Source organism: Anastrepha ludens, chromosome 2 (genome assembly GCF_028408465.1).
Source record: "Anastrepha ludens isolate Willacy chromosome 2, idAnaLude1.1, whole genome shotgun sequence".
NCBI classification, from domain to species: Eukaryota; Metazoa; Arthropoda; class Insecta; order Diptera; family Tephritidae; genus Anastrepha; species Anastrepha ludens.
In genome coordinates this window covers 152850957-152875254 of record NC_071498.1, presented here as the reverse complement: position 1 = coordinate 152875254, position 24298 = coordinate 152850957, and the positions used below count along the sequence as shown (strand labels likewise).

Sequence of the window (24298 nt, the reverse complement as noted above, 5' to 3'; positions counted from 1 at the left end):
TATTTGTTATTTTCACTTTTATTTTCTTTATTTTTTGTACAATTATTATGCATAAAATACTCGCAAGACTTTGTATTGATAATTTCACATCTTGGCTTCATAATATTTATGCGCTTTTCATGTTCTTACAGAAACATATATATGTACAAGTTGATCGTTTCTTAAACTATATACATGTACAAATACATGAAGTACTAACGAAATTTGTTGCAACAACTAAATTTTTACAAATACATAAAAGCGTATTTTCATGAATTTTCCATTTATAATAAATAAACTTTGCATTGTTGTAAATCGTCTTGACATTGATGCTTAATTTGTTCAGAACAAATCACAAAAAAAATTAAAATAAATGAAAATTAAATAAATTATAACAAACTTTCTTGTTTATCTTTAATTTTATGTGGTTTGCTTCTTTTATCAACATTTTATACTTATATACTAATAAGTGTAGGTATGCATCGGCCTGCATACACATGTTTACTGGTATATATATACATATATATATGTATGTATGTATATGAATACTGAATTAGCATACACATTTTATTATATGTAATATTTTGCATATGGTTGAGTGATTTTGTATTTATTAATAATTACTTTTACACGCATTTTTTGCGTCTTCTTAACATGTCTACGCTCTCCACAATACGCTTTCTCAATTCCTTTCACTATGCTATGTATTTTATATATGTATGTATGTTTAACATAGCCAGCTGCATTTCGCTACTCTTTAGCCAGCATAAATCACACACTATTCTCTCTCTCACACACACCATTTGAATCGCAGCAGCAATTTTTAACTCCCGCATAGTCTCCAATGATCTTTAACGGTCGCCTCATAGTCGCAGAGAGAATACAGAGGGTGGCGATTTTCGCAAACCACCGCTATCCCGCTCTCAGTGAATGTAACAGAATCAGCTATTGAGCTGACGTAAAAAGTAGACATTTGGTTTCATTTTATTGTTTTCCATTTTTATGTTTTTTATGTTTTTTTGTTACTAACGAGCGAATTTAACTCATTATTTCCCCCGTTCTCTTTCTTGTTTGCCCACTTGTTGCGTCACAATCAGCGGTGCTCTCACGCTAGTCTCTAATCGCTATCTTGTAATCTGTCATTCTAGAGCCCCAACTCTTTAATTCAACACTTGCTACTTCTTTTTTGTGATACACTCATTCATCACTCACCGCGCCGCATCCTTGCTCACGCCCATAGGCGCTCTCATCACCTCTGACTATTTATTGTGTATGACTAGCGTGTAAGTTTGCATGGACCATGAGACCTGCGCGCAAGACTCCCCGTGTCATTTGCCCAGCGCCGAGAGCTGCTGCGTAGCGGCGGCTTGTTGTGCCTGCGCTTGGCTAAGAGCCACTGTTGTTGCTGTGGTGGTCGTAGCAGTGGCGTTTTTGTTGGGTGAGCCGCTTGGTGGTGCTGGTGCAGGTGCTATACGTATTGGCTTACTGCGTGGCGCTGTAGATGTAGTTGGCGGTGTGCTGAAGCTATTCTGCGCGCTGGTGGTAGATATGGCGTGTGTGGGTCCACCAGATGTTGGCACAATTGCGTAACCACCGGCAGTTGTGCCACCACCGGTGGCGCTGCCAGTGATGCTATTGTTGTTGCTGTGCGCACGCTGCGTGGAATTGGTACTGCGTTTATTGCGATTTGGGCTTGCTGAATTGTTGTTGTTGTTCGAGTTGCCGTTGAGCGGTGTGGTTGTTGTTGATGTGGCCGTGGCCTGTTGCAATTGCTTGGCTGCTGTTGCATGCACAATTGTTGTTGTTGATGTAGCTGAAATACGATCCAATTCGGTCATTGCTTCTTGAATGGCACGTTCAAGCTGTGAATTTAATTTTCGGCTCCTTTTTAGGTTGTGGATTTGGTATTTCGTTTTCGTGTTCGTTTTTTAATTTTTTTTTTTCAATTTACCAATTCGGAAAATGTGTGGTGTGTGTTTTTTTTGTTGTATTTGGGGAAATATTATGGAGGGATAGTTTGATTTTGTTGTTGATGATTAATTGGATGATATTTTTGGTTGGTTTTGTTGGTTGTTGGTGTTGGATGCATTCAACATGTACACAGACATAGATATACATATATTCACATGACACGAACACAGCGGGTTGGTAGGAGTAGAAAAAGCAATAAAGAAAAGAAATTAATTAATAAAATAATAAACATTTAATATTAAAGATGTTTTTTGTTTTTTGATAAACAAATAAAACTTGTTTGATTAATACGAAAAAAAATCTCTCAATACAAAAAAATGTTTTTAAAACTGACAAATCTAATATCTACAATAAAAAATGCATAAAATTTTTCAACAATCACAAAAATTCATCAAATAATTTAGAGATACATTTATAGCGCATACTAATTTTCAACATTGAATTTTAAAATAGCATTCACGGAAAAATGTAAATGATCGTTCTACAAATTCTAATAACTATCTAAAACTTGATCATAAAAAATAGACATACGATTTAAATAATTTAGCATTCCGGTGATATAATTTATTAAAATAATATATTTTTCGAAATATTAAATGAAAAGTGCAAGAAACTGTAATATAAATTGTTTAGACTAAACAAGTACTATTAAGAATTTAGATACTGTATTTACTTCGTCTTACCTCAGTACGAAATTCAACTTTTTCTGATCTCTAACGAAAACTAAAATAAAACTGGAGCAAACTTCGCTAGAAGTTCATTATATTGGAAGGTACAGTCTGTGTCAGAAGAAAAGAACCGGCTTTTATTTTGTAACTTCAAGATATATTTCGTTCTAGTCCCACTCAAGGGCTACGACGCCAGTGCTAACTCAGGTTAGTGTCGTTCGAAACTTTCCCGTAAACGCAACCAAACAAAAATGAGTGAGAAGTACGCGAAGCGTTTTGAGGTGGTATTTTTACGCACGCATTCGAAAGGGCCGAAATTATCTTATGCCGCGGCAGCAAAAGTGATTAAAAAATCAGAAAAGTTTGTTGTGATGTGGAATCAGTGGTATAAGGTGTACAGAAATTTTGGTGACTTTTCCGAGCGCGGCTTGAAGCGGGTGACGACGAAAAAGCAGGATAAAGTGAGCGTCCAACTTTTTAAGCGGGATCCTTCTTTGTGACTACGCCAAGCACAATCACTTCTTGCTAAAAAGAGAATAGATGTGAGCATCAACACCATCGAACGTCGACTGAAGGAGGCGAACATATCCTACCGTCCCACATCGTCAAAACCACTGCTATCAGAAAAACACATTGAGAAACAATAAAACAAGAAAATGGTGTCACGGTATTGGACTGGCCTTCCCAGTTCTCAGACGCAAAACCCCATTCAAAATGTGTGGGGAATTATGAAAACGCATCTTGCCGAAACGTTATTTGATGATTGAAAGCAACTCGTGCGTGAAGTTCGCAAAATATGCTTAGAGCTACGCAGAAAAGCTGGTTCAAAGCATGAAGCAGATGCCAGGCTATACTCGACAACGATGAAGACTACACGGCTTATTGAGTAATTGCGACTCGTAGTTTTGTAAATACTTTCATGTACGATTTTAATCGTCGTTCCTTTTTTCTGACACAAACTGTACTGCCCAGAATACTGGAACTGAAAAGCCACCATATAATTGAAAGTAATTCATAGCTAGAACATTTCTGCAAAACAACGCTACAGTCGATTATGTCTTAGTTATTTTATACAGTGGGTAAAATTTTCTTATTTGTAAAGGCGTTTTTCAAAAGTGATGCCTGATGTCAGTAATGAATAATTCCTCGACGATACCTAAGTAGATGGGCTGCGAGCAGTGACCTAAATATGCTAACCCAAGCAAAACCCAATTAATGTTGTTTATAATTAAAAGCAATATTCCGTGACCTTAGCGTGTCTCACGAATCAATTCGCAACATTGTACACCATCAATTGGGCATGAGACGCGTAGTTGCTCGACTCGTTCCACGAGTGTTGAATTTATTTCAAAATATTCATTGAAAGAAGGTGGCTGAACCATGCTTGAGCAAGTGATTTCTGATCCGATTTTTATCCAACGCATCATAATAGGTGATGAGGTATATAAGTTTGACATCCAAACCAGTCAACAGGCGGCCAAATGTCGCTATCCACATGAGCCGAAACTCTAAAAACCCCGTCCAAGTCGGTCAAAAGTGAAAGTCATGCTGCTCGTTTTCTTTGATATTCATGGTGTTGTACACTCGGAATTCATTCCAAATGGTTCTACGGTAAATAAAGAATATTATTTGGAAGTTTGAGAGAGAATGTGAGTAGGAAACGGCCCAGTTTGTGGAAAGAAAACTCATTGATCTTGCACCATGATAACGCACCGTCCCACAAGGCTCAAATTGTGAACACTTTTTTGACCAAAAATTCGACAAATATAATCGAACAATCACCGTATTCACCACATTTAGCCTCCTGTGACTTTTTCCTCCTTTCCTTTTCCGAAAAATTAAATTGCCACTGCGCGGACGCCGCTTTGAGTCTATAGAGGCCATTAAGGAGAATTCGCTGAAGGAGATCTTCAAACGCGTTTAAAAGGTGTTTTGATGACTGGACTAATCGTTGGCGTTTGGCGTTGGTGTATTGCTTCGAATGCAGCCTATTTTGAAGGCGACAAAATACATTTTGATGATTAAACAATTATTTTAAGTTTTATGGAACAATTTCCGGTACTTTTTTGACAGAATGTAAAATCAAAATCATTCAAAAAGCGCCAGAAAATGCAAAGAAGAACCTAATGTTTAAGCGCGCACGACAGCCATCATTCTCATCTGGGCCATAGGAACAAAGAAGGAAATGAGAAAGCTGAAGAACTTACAAGGCAGCGGGCATCCCATAACGAATCCAGACATATGGACTGCCACGGATACCTGCAAAAAAACTAAACAAACGTGGCCCAATTTCAACAAATCCGGACTGACGACTTGTTAAAAAAGCCACAAGCAGACATATTCAGATTTACGTTAACAATAACTGGCCATTGCCCTTGGGAGACCATTTAAGGAAGATGGGGTGGACGTACAACGAGAGATGCAGAAGCTGCAATCAAGAAGAATTTAAGGAAACAGTATTTCACTGTCTGTGTGAGTGCGACAGTCTGGGTGCTCTACTATATATAATGCTGGGGGATTTCTCGATGGTTAACTTGAAAGAAATTGCAGAAAAGAACATAGTCAAATCAAGATGGTTCAACTAATAAAAAAGCAGTGGTTCTACAATTGGTGTATCCAAATAGCATCTTTGTGCTAATTGGGTCTCGGCTGTGTCACTCAGACAACACCACCGCCAGCTGTTTTTATGTCATCTTTGCACTATAAAACTATGTTATAAAAAATACAAAAATCTTCGTGAAATTTTACTGCAGAACATTGACAATAATAATACTTCCATCAGGAAACGACTTACTATACGCTTATAACAGAATTTCCCCATGTAATATAAAGATTTCTATGACCGCGCATTGGAAAATTTTACCCAATGTAAGAAAAAAACTGAGACGTTCTCGACTGTAATTTCGTTCTGCAAAAATGCTCGGCTCATGATGTATGGCCGCTTTTCTGGGCTAATGAAAAAAATCAAAATTTGTTGCAGTTTTATTAGCAAAAATGTGCAAAAAAGTCTTTAGCGCCAAAACCTGATTCTATTTTGATTCTAGTGGTAGAACCACGCCCTTTAAAATTTAGTACAAATTTATTACAAAAAAAAAAAAAAAAATTTTTACTTTTTATTGCCCTATTCTCCTATCAGTCGATTATCTGTCTTATATTTTTCATATAAATTTTCTATACATCTTTTTTGGCAATTGCCAACATAAATTAAGTGCTCACTTTCTGGTATCCTTTTGCGCTTTGTGATGCGCCTCCAAACCATCAGAGAGACTGTGCAATGAAGTGATCGCTATAAGTTCGGTTATGATACGGCCACCACCACTAAACCACTGCACCCAAACTGCAGGTTCACCATTTGCGGTTTGTGGTTGATCATCCATTTCCACTTTCACTACTTTACCCGGCCATGCCGGATAGCCACGCGAGGGACCCCAAATCAATTCACCAATTGCGAATGTATGTGTAGCCGGCGGTGCAGAAGGCGCAGCAGTAGGCACTGTTGCTGCCACTGCGGTACTATCGGCCAACTCTGCGCTATTAGCCGTGGTGCGTGCAGCGCGTGTGGTACGTGCGCGTAGCAATTTGTTTGGCGTTTTTTGTGGTGACTTACGGCTTGTTGTTTGGTGGTTGGTTGTTGGTGTTGTTGTGGGTGTAGGCGTCAGCGATTGTGTTGGTGGTGGTGGCGTTGTTGTTACAGTAGTCGTTGTTGGTGAATTTCTTGGTGACTCTAAGAATTAATTAAGTCATTTTTAATACGGTTTTATGCTCAGCGAAAAAGGGTATCGATTGACGTTGATTTTCGCTGATTTTTTCATGAACACTAATGGAAAATTGATGGGTTACTATGTACAAATTCGGTGAATGTTTTTAGTTTTTTTTAGGCCCATGGAAGCAAATGAAGTTCTCTGCATTACTTTATATGTATGTATGTATGTATGTATGTAGTTAATTGACGGACGAATAAATTGTGAAGGGGTAAATAAGCGAAAACACATATTTTTGCACATAAAAGCCATCACCAGATGTTGATATGTAGGTATGCATGTATGTATGTATGTATGTATGTGGTTAAGTCGTTAGAGTGTATTAGCAACAATGAAATGTATGTACAAATGTGAAGTGAGTTACACAATTATAAGGTCCCCACTTGCTGATGAATACTGAAAGATTTTTTTTCCAAAATAATTTCAATTATTTTTTTTTACAAAAATATATGTCCCATAAAAAAACCCCAAAAATTCAAGTTTTAAAGTCTCAAGTTTCAAGTTCTATAAAATTTTCAAACAAATTTCATCAAAATTTCATAACTTCATTTGAAAAAAAAATATCGTACGCAGTTTCCCACCTCTTGATAAATATTGAAACTTTTTTTTTTCAAAATAATTTCAACTATTTTTTTTTATAAAAATATATGTCCTATGATAAAAACCACAAAAATTCAAGTTTCAAACTTCCAACAAAAGTTCTACAAAATTTTCAAACAAATCTTCATCAAAGATATGAAATCTTCATTTGAAAATTGAAAAAAAAAATTTCGTACGCAGTTTAAAATTTGCGACAAACTTTTAACAAAATTTGACACTTTTCGAAGGCAATTTGAAAAAGGAAAAAAAACTTAGTACACGGTTTTATAGCTCATTAAATTTTAGTATAATAAAGTGCGACTCCGAAATGGGTTGAAGCACCACATTTAGCCGCAACCAGTTCCAAACGTGGCCGTCAAAATTTGCAGGATGAATTTCGTGAAGGCCGAACGATTGCTGTGACAGAAACAATAGGTGCTGAGTGTGAATTAATAACGCCGGATGGTCATGCGACATATTACGAGATAGAGGTATCCTGGAGCAGAGTTCGGCAACCTGCGGCTCTCGAGCCACATGCGATTCTTTGGATATAAAACTGCGGCTGTTTAGTTAAGCAAAAATATTATTTACTTTCTTACAAAAAAAAAAACACATTTAAAAATCGTTCTGAATCGATTAACGAGGATTAGGCACCGATTCTATCTCTCAGCCACTCGCTCACTATAAAGAATTATGAAACGAAATGGAGACTCAGCTTTCCGACCGCCTCCTTCACAAGAATCTGTGATGATTTTCCAAAGTTAAGGTGTTGAAATGTTTTGCTTTGCGCTTGAATGATATAATTGAGTTCCCAAATGAAAAAGGCACTAATCACTTTGAATTAAGGAACAGCAAATGGTTGCAAAAATTTTACTGCTAGGAAAGGGGAAACCCGGCCTATTTTTTCGTAGAGGAATTGTTACTATTTATCGTCGGCAATTTAAATTTTGTAATTTGTAATTTTTAACTCTTCATACTTAGAAGATTGCCAACCCCTGTATCAGTGCATTAGTGGAACTATCATATATTCATTATTGTATGAACATCCGAAAAGTCAAAAGATTAAAAGTCAAAGTCAAAAAGATCTGTTCTCGCTGCATACCGCATAATTTGACAATTTCCCAAAAAAGGACTCGTGTCGATTGGTTCAAAGAATCGTTGAAGAATTTCAGTTGCGGTGGTTCAAATCACGTCTACGACATCGGAACAGGTGATTAATCTTGGATCTATGCATATGAATCGGAAACAAAACACCAATCGGCAGTAAGGGTCTTTCAAGACCAGCTTAATTTAAAAAAAAAAATTGTTGGCGGAAGAAGCACCTCAAAGCAAATCGTCGTCTGGTTTTCAGAAAATCTGGTCAAATCGCAACTGTACCATTATACCAGCATTAAAGCAGTTATTTCTGAGTGACACCCATCGAAAAATCATCTTAAGTGATGAGGCCCATTTCCATTTCGGTGGCTTCGTCAACAAGCTAAATTGTCGGATCTGGGGCTCAGAAAATCCAAGAGTTATTGTTGAAAAGCCTCTCTATCCTCAACGTGTGACTGTTGGGTGCAGTTTATGGTCCGACGTAGTCATTGGACCTTACTTTTTCGAAAATGAAGCTGGAGCAGCAGTTACGGTAAATGGATTGCGCTATCGAGAAACGATTAACGATTTTTTATGGCCGGAATCGGATGGTATTTATCTGGACAACGTTTATTTTTAACAAGACGGCGTTACGTGCCACGCAAGCAACGAAACTATTGATCTTTTACGGGAATAACACCTCTTATTGGAAAACCCTTTATATCACCTCTATACAAAATAGTGTGATTTGAAAAAAAAGGGAAATTTATGTGGAACATTTTTTAGCTTTTTTTTTGTAATATTTTTTAAACCAATTTTAAATGATTTGTCGTAAAAAAGGCAATTAATCCGTCAGAGATGCGGTTTGTAGCTAATAAGCGAATAAAAAATGATGGAAAAAAGGTAATCTAAATCAGATACTTACAAAAAAAGGAAAAACGAAGGATGACTTCCAAAGGAAGATGCACAGAAAAACGCTACTCAATATCCCTGCACTGGTGAAGTGCTCCAGTAGCGCCCTTCTTGATGGAATACAACAAGTTAAGTGGCATAATTGAAGATGAAAGCATATTGATGGCATACGAAACGCACAACGGTATGATGTATAATGTAGGCAAAGCTTACGTGCATATATGAATTCCCGAAGGTACGGACATACATCCATGCAAGACTATCCATTTGTAATTCAAAACAAAAAAACAGCTATCTTCATGTTGCAAGTTATTTCGTTGACGTAGCGAAATTTTCCACGCTTAATTGAATTATTATGTCTGTAAGTAAATTATTGGCTTATAAGGATATGCATGTACATACGTACGTACACACAACAAAAGGATAATTGTATTCACATATTTCCAATGCCAATGGATTTCAATGCACAACAATGGATTTCGTTATAGTTAAGCAGCAGCTTATTGAAGGGACTGGACTTGAAGAAAATGCTGAGTTGGTAATAAACCCACACAATAACTTGGCAACAAAAATATTATATAATATAAATACACAGTGAAACCTCCCCTTGGTGGGGGTACTCATCGTCGTTCACTTTTATCCGCCCTAGCGAAGTGTCCACTCAAGAGAAGATAATTTATTCCGATATCGAAGACTTGCTAAAGGCAAAACTGTTCGCTCAAGGGAATTGCCCTTCTGATGGAGGAGGTTGTTCTAGGATTATACTAGGTTGTTCAATAAGTTGTGCGGCTCTATAAGAAAGAGCCTAATTTTTTTTCTTACTATGTTGACGCAGTCTTCATATTAACACAAGTGAAGTTTCATTTCAATCTGTCAATTCATTCTTTGTTTACAAGCCATTTAGCACCGAAGTGTCACAGAATTTTCTACAATGGAAAAAACCAAGTATCGTGCAGTGTTTGAATTCTTCTTTTTGGAAGGCTTAAGAGCAAAGGAAGCTTATGAACGAATGTTCAAAGTGTGTAAGAATTTTTCGTCATTAATTAATATAGTATAGTAGAAATATGGGTTGCTGAATTTAAACGTGGTCGCACAAGTCTTCAAGACGATCCACCGGACCTATAAAAACAGCAAGTATACCAGAAATTGTAGAAAAAATACAGGATATGGTATTGCAAAATCATCGAGGCACTGAAAAAGATTTGGTAGAAGCCCTAGGCATCTCGGTGGTCATAACAGCTGTTTTTTGCAGCACTTCAAGATTCTCACTTCAGGGATGGAATTCATAAGTTGGAACCTCATTGGAACCGGGAGACTATACTGAAAAAAGGGTATTTCAAACCATAAAATTGTGTTTTTTTACCATAAAACTTATAAGTAAGGGGCTTTCTCTGTCTTAGGACAGCCACTTGAGCGCGACCAAAATTGCTTAGATGGTCACAACGCCAACAAAGAAGGAGAATAAGCAACAAAAGGTATTGCATTTGGGTAAAGTGTTAATGACGAGGCGATTGCAATAAGAGAGAATTTTGATGCAAGCGGCTTGAGTAGCAGATCGTACCGGGTAGTGATATCCGAATTCTAAATCAAACTGCGATTAACAAAATTAACAAAAATTATTGTTATGCATATTATTGGTTGATTCGAAAGAGCAAATATTTCCTTATTATAATGGGTTTTCCAAGAAGAGGTTGTTTGTGTGGCACGTAGCGCCGTCTTGTTGAAAATAAACGTTCTCCAGATCAATACCATCCAATTCCGTCCCCACAAAATTGTTAATCATCTCTCGATATCGCAGTCCATTCACCGTAACTGTTGCTCCAGCTTCATTGTCGAAAAAGTAAGGTCCAATGACTCTGCCGGACCATAAACCCCACCCTACAGTCACGCGTTGAAGATAGAGAGGCTTTTCAACAATAACTCTTGGATTTTCTGTGCCCCAGATCCGACAATTTTGTTGTTGACAAAGCCACCGAGGTGGAAATGGGCCTCATCACTCAAGATGGTTTTTCGAAGGAATTCCGGATCATTTTCATGCATTCCAACAACCCAATTAGCGAAGACACGACGGTGTTGATGATAGGCCCACTTGAGTTTTGTGTGTTAATTGGACCTTAAGACCAAAATATTTATGCAAAATACGGTGTAATGACATTTGTGGAATGCCTAATTCCAAAGAACGACGAGGAATGGACAAACCTGGATTTTCTTCAACACTTTCGGCTACAACAGCAATATTTTCGGCTGTTCTTGAGTGACGTGCATAGATTTTATTTTTTATATTACATCACTAACTTGTCCCAACAGCTCGAATTTTTTCACCAATTTCTGTATTGCGGTCCGACAAGGTGATTCACGATGACCCAAAAATGTTCGAGTTTTACGTACCATCTTTGCCAAATTTTCACCATTTTTATAGTGAATTTTAATAATTTCAGTGCGTTGTCTAAGCGTGTATCGTTCCATTTTTATTAATGGCGTAGTTCCTACTTGTCAAATATCAAAAAATGACAGCTTCAGAAGTGACATCTACCGAAATAGCGGGCTGTTCAAAATAACACCTGTTATTGGAAAACCCTTTATATGGAATACGATTTAATTCATGTGACTGTCTCGGCTGGCTTCGCAGTAGCCCATCGCATTATCCCAAGATGCAAGACCTTGCTGACGTTTTCTGGCTCCATCTCACAAATGGCTTGATTGATACTCATCCTAATTATCTGAATAATGATAACATAATTACCGAAAGATTGATACCTTTTGGCATGACTGCGTGGCACGACTCGCCTTGCTGCTGAAACCAAAGATTGGCCAAGTCCATCTCTTAGATTTTCCGACCACAAAATATCGTTTATCATGCCACGGTAGCGTTCTCCGTTGACCGAAATGGTGTTCGCGTAACATTTACAAAGAAAAATTGGTCAATGATGCCGCCGATCCAAAATCCGCACCAAACTGGCACCACTCCCGGAGGATGTATTGACTTTTCAAAGACCCCCTGCGGGCTTTCTAATCTCCAGATGAGGCAGTTTCGCTTATCAACATAGCCGTCCAGATGAAAAAGCGCTTCGTCGGACTGATGAACTGATTTTGTCTTCTTTTCAATAAACGCACTGATTAAAAAAAATAATAATAATTGGCTCGTTGGTGTTTGGCCGAGCTCCTCCTCCTATTTGTGGTTTGCGTCTTGATGTTGTTTCACAAATGGAGGGACCTACAATTTTAATCCGTCGCCGAACGGCAAATGGTTTTTTATGAGAAGCTTTTTCATGGCAGAAATACGCTCCGAGGTTTGCCATTGCTGCGGAGCGATGGGACACAATATGAACCACCCTGTATATGCACCACCCTGTATATGTAAATGCACATATGTACATGTTCCATCACAATACGAATATTTTTTACCATTCATTACTTCCGAAAATAATTTTTATTTTATTTATTTATTTTATTTGATATCCCTTGGCTGCATTTTATGCGACGTTTCACGGCAAGTCTATGTTTTCAAAAGAATCTTACCCTGCCCAGAGCATAGATTACACGTGTAACAACAATAAGAAACATACGTATGTACATCTACATGTGAATGGAGGCTGATAGGATTTGATCAGAAAAATAAATAAGTATTCGCAGCTAAAACTATACAGGAAAATATGTTTGGTTATGCTTTTTACATTGACATGCATAGGTATTTATGAGCATAAGAAGATTTTACGTGATTTTGCTATACATACATATATACACACATACAGTTGCGAACACGAAAATAGCAGTACCAAAAAACATGTATTAGATTTTTTCAAAAAATTTAAAAAAATCTAGGTATAAAATTTTTTTTATTATTTGAAATATTACTCTATTCCTGAACTGAACACATATTTAAATGAGTTCCGAAACGAAAAACAAAAATTTGTATAACAAAAAATAGAAATTCAGGCTTAACATTAACATAAAGCAGTGGCCATAAAAGTAGCGCATTTTGACCAAATTTATTAAAAAAGTGCGGATAAACTGCATTGACCAAGTTTGCAGATACAAAGTTGTAACTAATATTTAGTTGAATTTCCCAGATTTTATATTACAGCAGCACAACGGCGGGGCATTGAGGCCACTAATTGCTCACATCGCAACTTCGGAATCATCAGCCACGCATCTTCAACAATTTTCCAAAGTTTTTTATTGTTACGCGGTTTGGCATTTCGCGCAGCTCTTTTTAACCCCCCTTAGTTTTTCTATTGAGTTCCAGTTCGGGTGACTGAGCTGGCCATTGCATAACCTCAATTTTATTTGCGCGAAACCTAATTATTGGCCTTCCGTCTCGTGTGTTTAGGATCAATATCCTATTGGTAGACCCATTTCATGGGCATTTCCTCTCCGCTATATGGCATAATAACATTCTGCATTATTTCCACATAAATATTGGTGTCCATTATGCCATCAATTTTGGTTATGAGGACTGCGCCACAATATGAGAAACATTCCAGTTGCGTCAGCTTTAAAAATATGCCGCCACCTTTTATGCGCTTCGTCGCAGCAGAGCACTGCCGTTCTGCGCTCTATCTATATTCCCCTTCGTTCTACTTATGCAAGCAGGGCGAAAAGATTTTTTTCACCATACCTGACGAGCAAACCTGGTATCTATTTATATATGCATATTCCCCTTCGCTGTCAAAACTGTTACGCTCTGACACAATTTATTTCTGCCACTTCAATTGTGAAATGTAGGCAAACGGAAGCAAAGTTCCAAGGCCATTTTTTATTTTTTCCTAAAAGAGTTAGTTACTGCATATTGGATTCCGATTAGTGAATTTCCTGGAATACTTAAAACACAGCTTCTCATTTCGCACCCGACTTCATAATCCTCATGCCATTATTTTTGAGCCCCCATGTTCAATGGTTTTAAGAGTGTGTTGTGGCTGATTTTCGGTGCCATCTATGGATGTCTTACATATTGTCGTGAACCCGTGCTGCCATAAAAAAAACTCTTTTAGACTAGTCACTCCATAAAATATTACGCCACATGCCATCTGTCCAGCTAGCAAATTCTGGTTTTCTTGCAAATTCCAAACATATTGCCTTATGTTTTTGGTTCCAGTAGTCGCTTTTTTCGTGGGCTGCGAGCTGCTAATCCCGCCTCCCGTAGCCTTCTACGTACAGTCATGTTAGAAACATGTAAGTTCACTTCTTTTTGAAGTGAAACTTCTTAGGCGTCGATGGACGAGCGAGAATGGAGAGTAAAATTTCAAGGCCATGCAACGTTTTGGGCATTTTCGTTCCGCGATAGAGAAAAAATTTATAACGTAGAGCAAAGGGAGACAGAGAGCTATACCTTAAATACATATGTATATCTTAGATACACTTAAGGCTATTTTTCCTGAGTTTTTCCTTGCGGTTGCTAATTTCTAGTGAGAAATAACACTGCCTACTTTTTGGCGCTTGTTTTTTGGTGCAAACTTGTAGGAAATATATTTTTGGTGCCTACTTTTTGGCGTTATATTTCCTTGGTGCCTACTGTTTGGGGCGTGTATTGGTCCCAATATTTTTGGCGTTTTTTTGGTGCTTACTTTTTGGCCCTTATTTCCTTTTCCTGGCTAGTGCTTGTGTGCACTATAAAGTGCTATCCATTCCGGCGTCGGGTTAATTGGTATTGCCTTGCGGTAATTTGTGCCGTTGCTGCAGTCTTAGATTCTCTGCGTTTGTGCGGGTGATAAAAGCTCAGAGTAGTGCGCGTTGTTGCCACGGTTTGTGTCCGGCGTTTACTTACATCGGTCGACCCTTCTCCGTTTTTTGTAAATTTTGACTATTCGTATTCTCTGCAAATGTTGTGAATTTATTTAGATATATATTCTTTCTCTCTCTCTCTCTCTCTCTCTCTCTCTCTCTCTGATTCTCTCTCGGGTCTCTCCTTCTTTCTTTGTGTGCCTTGAAAGTTTCACTTCTGCTATGTGTACGCTACACGCACTTTTTTTATTTTTTTTTTATTTCTATGGCTGATTTCAGGGAATTCTCTATGGAACACCTTACAACTTTGCGATCGGCTTGCAGAGCAGTTTTTCGTTTTCCTTCTCTTTTTTTAAATGATTGCATTTGATTCCAAAAATTTGAATGCATTTGAAATCATTTTTGCTGAACACCAAAGAATATTTTGTATTTCTGTTTAAGATCTTCCATCTGTGCTCAATTGCAGAATCTACTTTTGTTGTTCTGTGGTGCTGTCTTTCGCTCTACCATATTTGTGTGACACTCACCAAAATTAAAAAGGAATATAAATAAAAAATAAAAAAAAAAAAATACTTTCGTCTAAATCTGAGCAATTTTTTATTAATATTCCTTGCATAATCTTAAAAAAAATTAAATAATGTACTGCTATTTCAATGTTGTACTTAAAAACATGGTGAGCCATTAATTAACCGTTATTTACCATTATTATTTATTGTCATTCAGATATGTAGAGTTTAACACATCTGAAGTCCCTTAACCCTTCGTACTTGGCTTCAAAATATTTTTTTAAGGTTACTGCTATTTTCATGTTCACAACTGTACATACTCGTTTATGGATGATGATGCATATCGCGGAAAAGAAAAGCAAACAAAATACAAAATAAAAGTGCGACAAGAAAAATACACCAATCAAAAGAGAAAAAAAATAGTGATGAGAGTATTAGAGGAAAGTTAGTAAGGATATTTGCAAATACATAATTACATACGTACATATACATACAGGTACCTACTGTGGTTATTACGTGTGTTAGTATGTGTGTGTGAGTGCTGTTTCGTGATAGATTACGAAATGTACGGATGAAATGTTAATGTTACGTTTTCACCAATGGCTTTGTTAGTATTTTGTAGAGCTCAAAAATTCAATTCACAATAATAACAAGGATATCAACAATATGTTTTAATTTGGCGCATACGAATGAATACGAAATGAAATCTCATTCTTATACCGTTACAAAATAATGTTAACCAACAAAAAAATTATGAGTAAAATCTGATGTGACAGCGCAGCGCCAATTGAGTAGCGACTATACGACTATGCCATACTCACCATGCGAATCGGGCTTCATAACAATGTCCTGGTGTAGCGAATGATGTTGCTGCTGCTGCTGACGTTGATGTAGTTGCTGTTGATGGTGGTGCTGCTGATGCTGCTGCTGTTGATGATGATGTTGTTGTTGCTGTTGTTGCTGCTGAAGTTGGAGTGTGGTGGCCAATGCTGTAGATGTGGCGGCTGAGGTGATTGTGAAACCCACTCCTCCTCCTCCACCTCCGCCTACGCTTCCAGCACTCATACCACCCACTCCACCGCCAACGCTTTGTGGTGGTGTTTGTACGCGTCGTATCTTCGCTTCCGATGGTTTGTAAATATTTGTGGTTTGATATGCGCTTGACATGACGAGTCCTGATCGAAGTTGATGGAAATACATACGTACGTACGGCGGCCATCATGATGATGACGATGATGATGACGCAACGGCAAGAAAATAAAAATTTGAAAATACGAAAAGTCGATTAAATGTAGGGTGTTGAAGCGAAAAAGAATATTTTCTGATATAAAAATACATAAATTGGCATGAGCAAGTAAATAAGTACATAAATGCTGTACGTGCGCGGGGCGCAAGAAGAGGGGTGATAAAAAAAATCTGATATTGACTGACATGAGCAGGCGAAAATTATCACAAAGTTGCTTGGCAATCGCAAAGCGCTGATGTTTCATTTTTACCATCAATATCTTCTGCTGCCGAACTTTTACGGCAACAAAATGTGTTCGATTTGATTGTGGCGGGCATAAGCGCATAATAACTGTGCAGATAGAAATTTGAGCCAGTTTTAGCTTAAAGGCACCTTTCCTTAGTATTGCTCATTGCATTGAACGCTCTGTGTCTGTACGATACTCGTACTCGGCGGTGGCTGCGTGTATGTATGTGGCCGAGGTATCAGCTAATAGAGCGTACAATTTACGAGCCTACTTACTTTAACGATTCTACGCTTCATGCTCATCTTCACCCGCTACTTACTTACATACACATTTGCGCTGCGCTTAGCCTTTTAGCCATTTCAGCTTTTCTTTCAATTCCTGTCTAATCTTCACCTTCTTCCCCTCATCATCGGTGCAAGTTGCGTGCACGCTTATAAATGTCGATTGGAATTTAATGTTGCGTTTAACGTCTTGATTTCTCCGTCGTATGTGAGTAGCATAAAATGTATGGTGATATCGTTTTCCCCACCCAACAACTCCCTGCTTCAATGTCTCGTGCAGACTTAACATTGTTTTTGCGTGAAGAAATATGTTCGTTATTTGCAGTTTATGTGTACGAGTGTTTATAGGAGGTTTGCTGGCATAAAAATACCCTAAGGATGTTGCGTGATATTTCATTGGATCCTTCTTTGTAATGCTACTTTTTGCGTGCTTTTTATTATTCTTTGAGTTTTACTTTTTGATTTTCTTTTTTTACTCGACGGTTGATATGTCGATTTTAGAAGGAAAATTACCAGATTGCGTGCGTGTCTCATGAGAAGCTTCGTGGGCGTGTAAATGGATGTGGATTGTAAGTGGTTAGCAGACGATTTTACGACGGCATTTGGTGTCCATTTTAAAACATTTTATCGCTCGTACGATTACAATATTGTTTTCGTTGTTTTTGAGAGGCTTGAACGAGTTTCATCTGCCGAATGATTGGAAAGAAAGGTGAGAATACGAAATATTTCAGCTGAAATTTGGAACTGCGAAAAGCAACTTGAGAGACTACACTGCGTTAAATAACTATGACACAGGGGCACACAGGAGCACAATTTTTGACAATTTCTTTGTTTCTCAATTTATTTGTAGAAGTGCGCCATACTAAAAATTTAAACCATTTGAAGGAAATAAATTTCCGATAAACATATAAAAGGGCTTCACATCTGATTAAAATGTGAATCAAGTGCATAATAAGCACGATTGCGTAAATTGTGTGTACCGTACTTTTGGTGAGAAGTGATGAGTATTGAAAAGGGGGCGTGGCACCTCCCTTATAAACCGGAATTTCCAAATCGCTTTACTTCGGAACCACAAAAGCTTAGATAATGAAATTTCATACAGTTACACAAATTGCCAATACTTGTCTTATGGGGAAAAGTGGTAGGAATCCGCAAAGGGGGTGTAGCACCTCCCATAGAAACTAAAACCTTCATATAGCACTTTTCTGGAAACATTTATGTTCCGCTTCTCACTGGATCATAAAAAAATCTCGTCAATTTGAAATCATCAAAAGTAGGAGTTACGCAGAAACATCGAAAAACACTTGAGCGTATTTCTACCCAAAAAATGTTGTCACATTCTCTATTCTGCGAGGAGCTCCCCATCAAGCTCAAATTTAGCAAGGACCACTAGAGTGCTTTCTAAGTGGAGGTAGCCGGTATCAACGAAGTAGGGTTGGTTTCATACTTCTGTAACTACTGTAAGTGCGGTAAACATTTGCTCCGACAGCCAAGCTGTAATTAGGGTCCTGTGCTTGTTGTCAGTGCGTTCGAAATTAGTCGGGAAACGCCAGATTTATCTACATTATATTCGAATGCTTTAATATTAGGCTCATTTGGGGGCGCGGTCTCAGTGGTATAGTGAGAATCTGCTGGGGTGATGAGCGAGCTATCCTCGGGAACCCTCGAGGCGGCTTCCTCGCGAAATGTGAGAATTGCGGTTCCATTGAGAACCTTGTGTCCTACCGCTGGAAAGATGGGCTACGCATTAACTCAGAGAGCGATGGATTAGTGCACAAACATGCAAAGTCGCGAGAACCCTTCCTCGGGTAGATGCGGGACCTTCTAAGCCTAACAAATCCTCTGCTCTCGAATTTGGAGGGTATTTTTCGGGCATTGTCCGTTAGGTATCCATTCGGTGAGACTTCGGATTGCTCCAAGTCCTTGCTGCAGAAGCAGTCTGCAGGATGAGGTAGAATCATCTCAGCATGTTTCAATGTTACTCATTTAACTGGCAACTACAACCGACAGCCAGTCTTGGCCGCTACCAAAACGTTGCGCCAATCACCCCTACATTGCGCGTTGACGCCAATTAGAAACACCAAGGGCAGTTAGGTCGTTGTCGACCCGGTCTTTTCAATATAGACGAGAATGTCCTGTTTTGCGAGTTCGACCAGTTCATTTCGAAAAGTGCACCTTTGTTGGAGCGTCATTGTCCATTCGCTCAACGCAAAGAATTTTTCTCTCGAAAGCTTCTAATAACCGTCCATCGGTGTTCGTCAATGCCCAGGACTCAGCACCGTACAGTAAGACCGCGGGGATGAGTGATTGATAGAGCGTTTTTCTCGAACGTCGAGAGAGGGCTTTGCTTTTCAATTGCCTACCCAGCCGTGCTACTTTAGATAAGAGTTATTCTTCACTGGATCACTTGGTTGACCTGTTGTTGGTGTAGACAAAGTAATATCACACATCTTGTGAATTTCATCACCAGCTTGAAGCGGTTAATGCTAATTAGCCACCGTTGGGTCGTCATCCTCCTTTAATTCAAAGTCGCTTCTTCCTTTTCCCTCTGTCCGGTTCTTCTCCTTTCTGTATGGAATCACAATGCATGAATTAAATTCTTTGTCCAAGTGGGCTCTTGCGTGATGAGCCTTTTATCCTATTCTAATGTTATCACAAAGCAAAGAAATCTATTGTGAATTTCGAGTGAATTCTGCTGATGAATGGATTTGAAAGCTGTCAAATTGAAGCTTTCGCAATTTCAAGGAAATCAACACAAAGCTTTTCAACATAGTCTACGGATACTCGGTTCTTCTGCGGACGGTCCATGTGGCTGAGGAAAGACATGATATCGGTTTCGAAGGGTCACAGTGTGCGCGTTTTCAATGAGATAAGCGTTTTTACTTAACCTGAGTAAACTTTCCTAATCTAACCTCTTCTCATTCAGGAGCACGAAAATGTATCTTAAATTGTATGAGCGCAAGATTTTTGTGCAATGCGCAGGTTAGGTTAGGTTAGGTTGACCTGGCTGGCTGAAAGCCATCACATGGACCTATTGGTCCTTAGTGGTACCAGATGGTGCTTGACCCTTACGTTTCCTTGTAGTAATCTCTTTGTAGTAAGCCTGCATCCTTTGGGAATTTAAGTAAGCTCTGAAGCTCTAACCCCGAGAGACATTCCAAACTCTCAAACCTCAAACATTTTATTCGGGTGCTATGCGCAACTTTATACAAAATAACTACACGATTTGCTACTCTGATTCTAACAACTAAAAGAAGCCAACCGCCAACCTCAGCCGGAAGACGCTGCTCATGCGTTGTTGCTGTTATTGCCACACGCATTTGACGTAAGCAAATTTCTTGAGAACGACTTATTTTGTGATTCCGCTTTTGGCAGATGTAGCCCCAGCGAATTGTATGGCAAAGCTGCAGCTCAGCTATGCGCTGGTTTTAACTTACTTATTTACATACCTTTCTCAGCATCTGTCGTCGATGGCGACTGACGACTATCCGCACTCTGCGGCGAAGCGGCACCATCCGGCTCCGAGCTAGACACGCATTGCACCTGCAAATGTGAATCGTAGAAAAATTTTATATTTGAAGAAAAAAAATATGTTTTTCCTATACCATATCACTGCCTCCACTGCGATGACTTGGTGGCCGCTCTGGGCTGCGCGGGCTGTGCGTAGTGGTGTCCGGTGGACTAGCTGCAGCAGAACGCTGACCGCTGCGGCTTAACGATGTCAACGAGGTCGACGTGGTGGCTGAAGATGATGATGTTGCCGATTCCATAACAATTTGCTCGGAGCTCAGCATAGTTACGTGCTGATGCTGCTGTTGTTGGTGGTGCTGCTGCTGCTGCTGTTGTTGCATTGGGGTGGTAGCCGGTTGAATTGCTACATGATGATGCTGATGATGTTGTTGCTGTTGTGCTGACACGTGCTGTTGTTGCACCTGCGGCTGTGCCTGTTGTTGCTGATGCTGATGCTGTTGTGCTTGCGGATGCTGTTGCACTTGTATGGTCGCATTCTGCTGCACGTACGTGGCAGTTCCGGCTTGCTGTTGTGCTGTCGGCATTACTAAGCCCATTGGTGTCGAATAAATTTGTCCAATTGGACTCAATTGCCCATTGCTGCCGACAATGAATTGCTGCCCAGCGGCTGTGGGCGAGATGAATTGTTTATTTTGGGGCGAGGGAGTGCGCAACATCATTGTGGTGCCCTGCGGTGTGGTGGTGAGTATGCTTGGTCCACAAGCCCCGACATTCTGGATTTGCAGCAGTGTGGTATCGGGTGCCATCATCAGGCCAGTGGGCACAATTAGCTGCTGTCCAATGAGATTCATTGGCTGTATGATTTGCCCATTCTGCAAGATGATTTGCTGTGGCTGGGCTGTCGTAGTTGTAGCCGCCTTGTTAACCACAATCCCCTGTATGCCGGGACTAAGTTGGAATTGTTGTTGGTATTGTGGTGGTGCGGCAGATGCGATTTGTACGACTTGCGGCTGTGGCGGTGGTGGTGGTGGCGGTGGTTGCTGCACGGCCACGGCTGCAGCAGCGGCGGCGGCGGCTGCTTGTTGTTGTATAATAGTTGTTTGATTGGGTATAGTTGGGGAGATTTGTGGCGAAAGGCTAGTGGTGGGCGTACTTGTGGGCGAGACGCTGCCTGTGGAGCTCTTACGCTTTTTTGCGCGCCTCTTCACATCTGGCGAAGTTATAATGATGCGCTGCGTTTGCTGGGCTTGCTGTTGCGCTTGTGGGCTTTGCTGCGTGTGCTGTTGCTGCGTTTGTTGCACGTAGGCTGTGGTGCCGTCCGCCTGTTGCACAAGCTGACTAACCACCTGACCATCCAGTGTGGCAAATTGTTGTTGTGCAGCAGGCTGCTGCTGTTGTTGTATGACGTAGCCACCATTCGGCAACGTATTTAGTACGACTGCTTGCTGGCCATGCAGCAGGCCGGTGGTGGCCGCTGTGGCGGCATTCTGTGCGGTGGTCAGCAGTTGATTGCCTGCAATTAGCTGTTGACCACCAGTGTGAATGATGTTGCCGGTGTTGGTGGTTGTCGCCAGCGCTACTTTGGTGCCATTGCTTGTGGTCAATATATTTTGACCAGCTGAATTGAGTATTACGGTGGCTGGCTGCAACTGGGCGGTGGTGGTGGTGGCGCCAGCTGTGGATGCCTGTCCCACAATGTAGCCACCTTGGTGCTGGTGTTGTTGTCCATTTTGTAATATGATGCTACCATTTGCGGTGGTCAGTTGCTGGTGACCTCCCAGCACCTCTAGTTGATTCTGTGGGTGATGCTGATGCTGAATAATAACATTGCCTGTCGGCGTTTGCCCGGCGCCACCGGTTGCACCATTGTTACCGGCAGTTGTAGTAATTAGTAGTTGTTGTTGACCCTGCGCCTGTTGTTGTTGTAATTGTGCCGTCGGCTTACCATTGGTCGGCATCACAATCAGCTGACCGGTGGATGTCATGATAATCTGGCTGCTGGGCAGCTGTAACGGAATTGTGTTGCTTGGCGTTGCCTTCTGTACTGCGGCTTGTAACTTTTGTGCCTCTACCAAATGCTGCTGACTAGCGGTTACGGTCGCGGCTGCTGCTACAGTTGCGGTAGTAGTGGTGGCGGTTGTGGATGTGATGGCGCGACTGCCAGCTATGGATGTTAGCGCGCTGCGTGCAACAGCAATGCGTTGCGGCTGTTGTTGTTGCTGCTGTGGTGCCTGGCGTATTATGCGTATCTGCGGCGTAGGCTGCTGTTGTGGCTGTTGTTGCTGTACGCGCATTTGTACCACCTGGTTGTTGCTAGCTTGTGAAATGTGTTGTTGTTGTTTTTGTTGCTGCTGTTGCATTGGCGAAGGCGATGCTGTTGTTTTAGTGGAAGAGGCGCGTGAGCTTCCCGACTCAACCGAGTCGGCTGGCGAGGGACATGGCAGTGGGCTCTCATTGCTAGTGGAAATAGCGCCGACTTGTTCGGGCCTCGGTGTATGGCGCTGGGACTCGGGCGTGGAGCGCGCAAAGGCGGTGCTGGAGGAGACCGGCGATTCTTGAGCAATTGGCACGACGTTCGGTTTTTGCGATTGTTGTTGTTGTTGTTGTTGCGATGACTGCTGCCGGAATATGATGTTTTGTTGTTGCATTAACTGTATTTGTTGCTGTTGCTGCTGTTGTTGTTGTTGCTGTGGCTTCAATGTCAGTGTGAAATTTGCCCCACCGTCCGATGCCATAGAAGTTGGCACTAGCAGCTGGCCGTTAATTGAAACTACGGGCATTTGTTTTAACTGTTGGTGATGTTGCTGTTGCAGTTGTGCTTGTTGTAACTGTTGTTGCTGCTGCTGTTGCAACTGCGCTTGACTAGCCGAAACAATGATTTGTTGCTGCTGAGTAGCCGTTTGTTGTGCCTTACGTTGCTGTTGCTGTTGTTGTTGTGGTCGATAAAACGTGGTCTCCTGTTGGGTAACTGCTTGCTGCTGTTGCTGTTGTGTCTGCTGCTGATAGTGCGCAACACCATTCTGCACGTAAATCTTTTTGACATAAGTGGCCTGTGGTTTCTTCTCACCAATCGTCGTGCCTGCTGCCTCCTGCTGGATGTGTTGCACGTTTAACTGCATGGTTGCATCAACGCTGCCATTGCCATCGTCATTGCAGTTGTGTTTCAACTTAATCTCCTTATCTTCTTCAGCCACACTTTCGTAATCATCTGTGTCCTCTGGCTCATCCATATCCTCTGTCAACTCTGCCTCCTCCTCTGCACACGCATCTGCCTCTAGCAAATCTTCTTCTTCTTCTTCTTCTGCATCATCATCTTCTTCTTCTTCTTCTTCTTCGCCCATAGCGACATTCATCATTGAACTATGCAGCAACGCTGTCTGTTGTTGCAGGTATCCAGTCGGATCATCTTTGAAATTCGGTTGCTGCTTCTTCACTGGCGAAGAGAGCGAACGATTTATATACCGGCTGGCGGTTTGTTGGTGACTCATTCCACTGCCGCTACTTGCCGTCGTCCAAGTAGGTGTTGCCACATTGTTATCCTCACCGGCAATTGTTGTTATAGCTGTTGTTGTTGTCGTTACGGCTTGTGGCAATGGTGGCACACGCTCAGCATCTTTGCGCCACATTTTGTTGTCTACGCCAAGGGGACTGGACTGTGGCTGCTGCTGCTGTTGTTGTTGTGGTTCTTGTTGTTGCTGGATTATTTTGATGCTTGCATTGTTTGTCACATTCTTTATCACATTTTGCTGTTGTTGCTGTTGTTGTTGCTGCTGCTGTTGCTGTTGATAATGCACCTGTGCAGGAGGCAACATTTTATTTATATTTTGACTAGTTTGTTGTTGTATGTTCGTGATGCTGGTTTTTGTTGTGCCTAGACCGTTGTTGGTAGCTGTGTGCACTGAA

General features: G+C 40.5%; 1 protein-coding gene across 2 annotated transcripts; it reads right to left on the bottom strand.

Moving 5' to 3' along the window:
- Nucleotides 1-255: 255 nt before the first annotated feature.
- LOC128855621 (polyhomeotic-proximal chromatin protein-like) lies at nucleotides 256-24298 on the bottom strand. Of its 2 annotated transcripts, none has more exons than XM_054090668.1 (4): nucleotides 20530-24298; nucleotides 20374-20467; nucleotides 15993-16346; nucleotides 256-1792 (listed from the first exon to the last, which is right to left on the bottom strand). In XM_054090668.1, the coding sequence occupies exons 1-4, from the start codon at nucleotides 24205-24207 to the stop codon at nucleotides 1308-1310; spliced, it is 4611 nt and encodes a 1536-aa protein (XP_053946643.1). In that variant the 5' UTR covers nucleotides 24208-24298; the 3' UTR covers nucleotides 256-1307. The 2 variants fall into 2 exon arrangements, with proteins under 2 accessions (XP_053946643.1, XP_053946644.1); XM_054090669.1 differs by having other exon boundaries at nucleotides 1757-1863.

Bases quoted from the DNA above. Each gene is read 5' to 3' on its own strand.
- LOC128855621 (XM_054090668.1), bottom strand. From the start codon at position 24,207: ATGTTGCCTCCTGCACAGGTGCATTATCAACAGCAACAGCAGCAGCAA. The intron at 16,347-20,373 runs GTATGTAAATAA...AACTTCGATCAG, and splicing joins GACGACAGATGCTGAGAAAG to GACTCGTCATGTCAAGCGCA. The intron at 1,793-15,992 runs GTGAGTATGGCA...ATCGTATTTCAG, and splicing joins TATGAAGCCCGATTCGCATG to CTACATCAACAACAACAATT.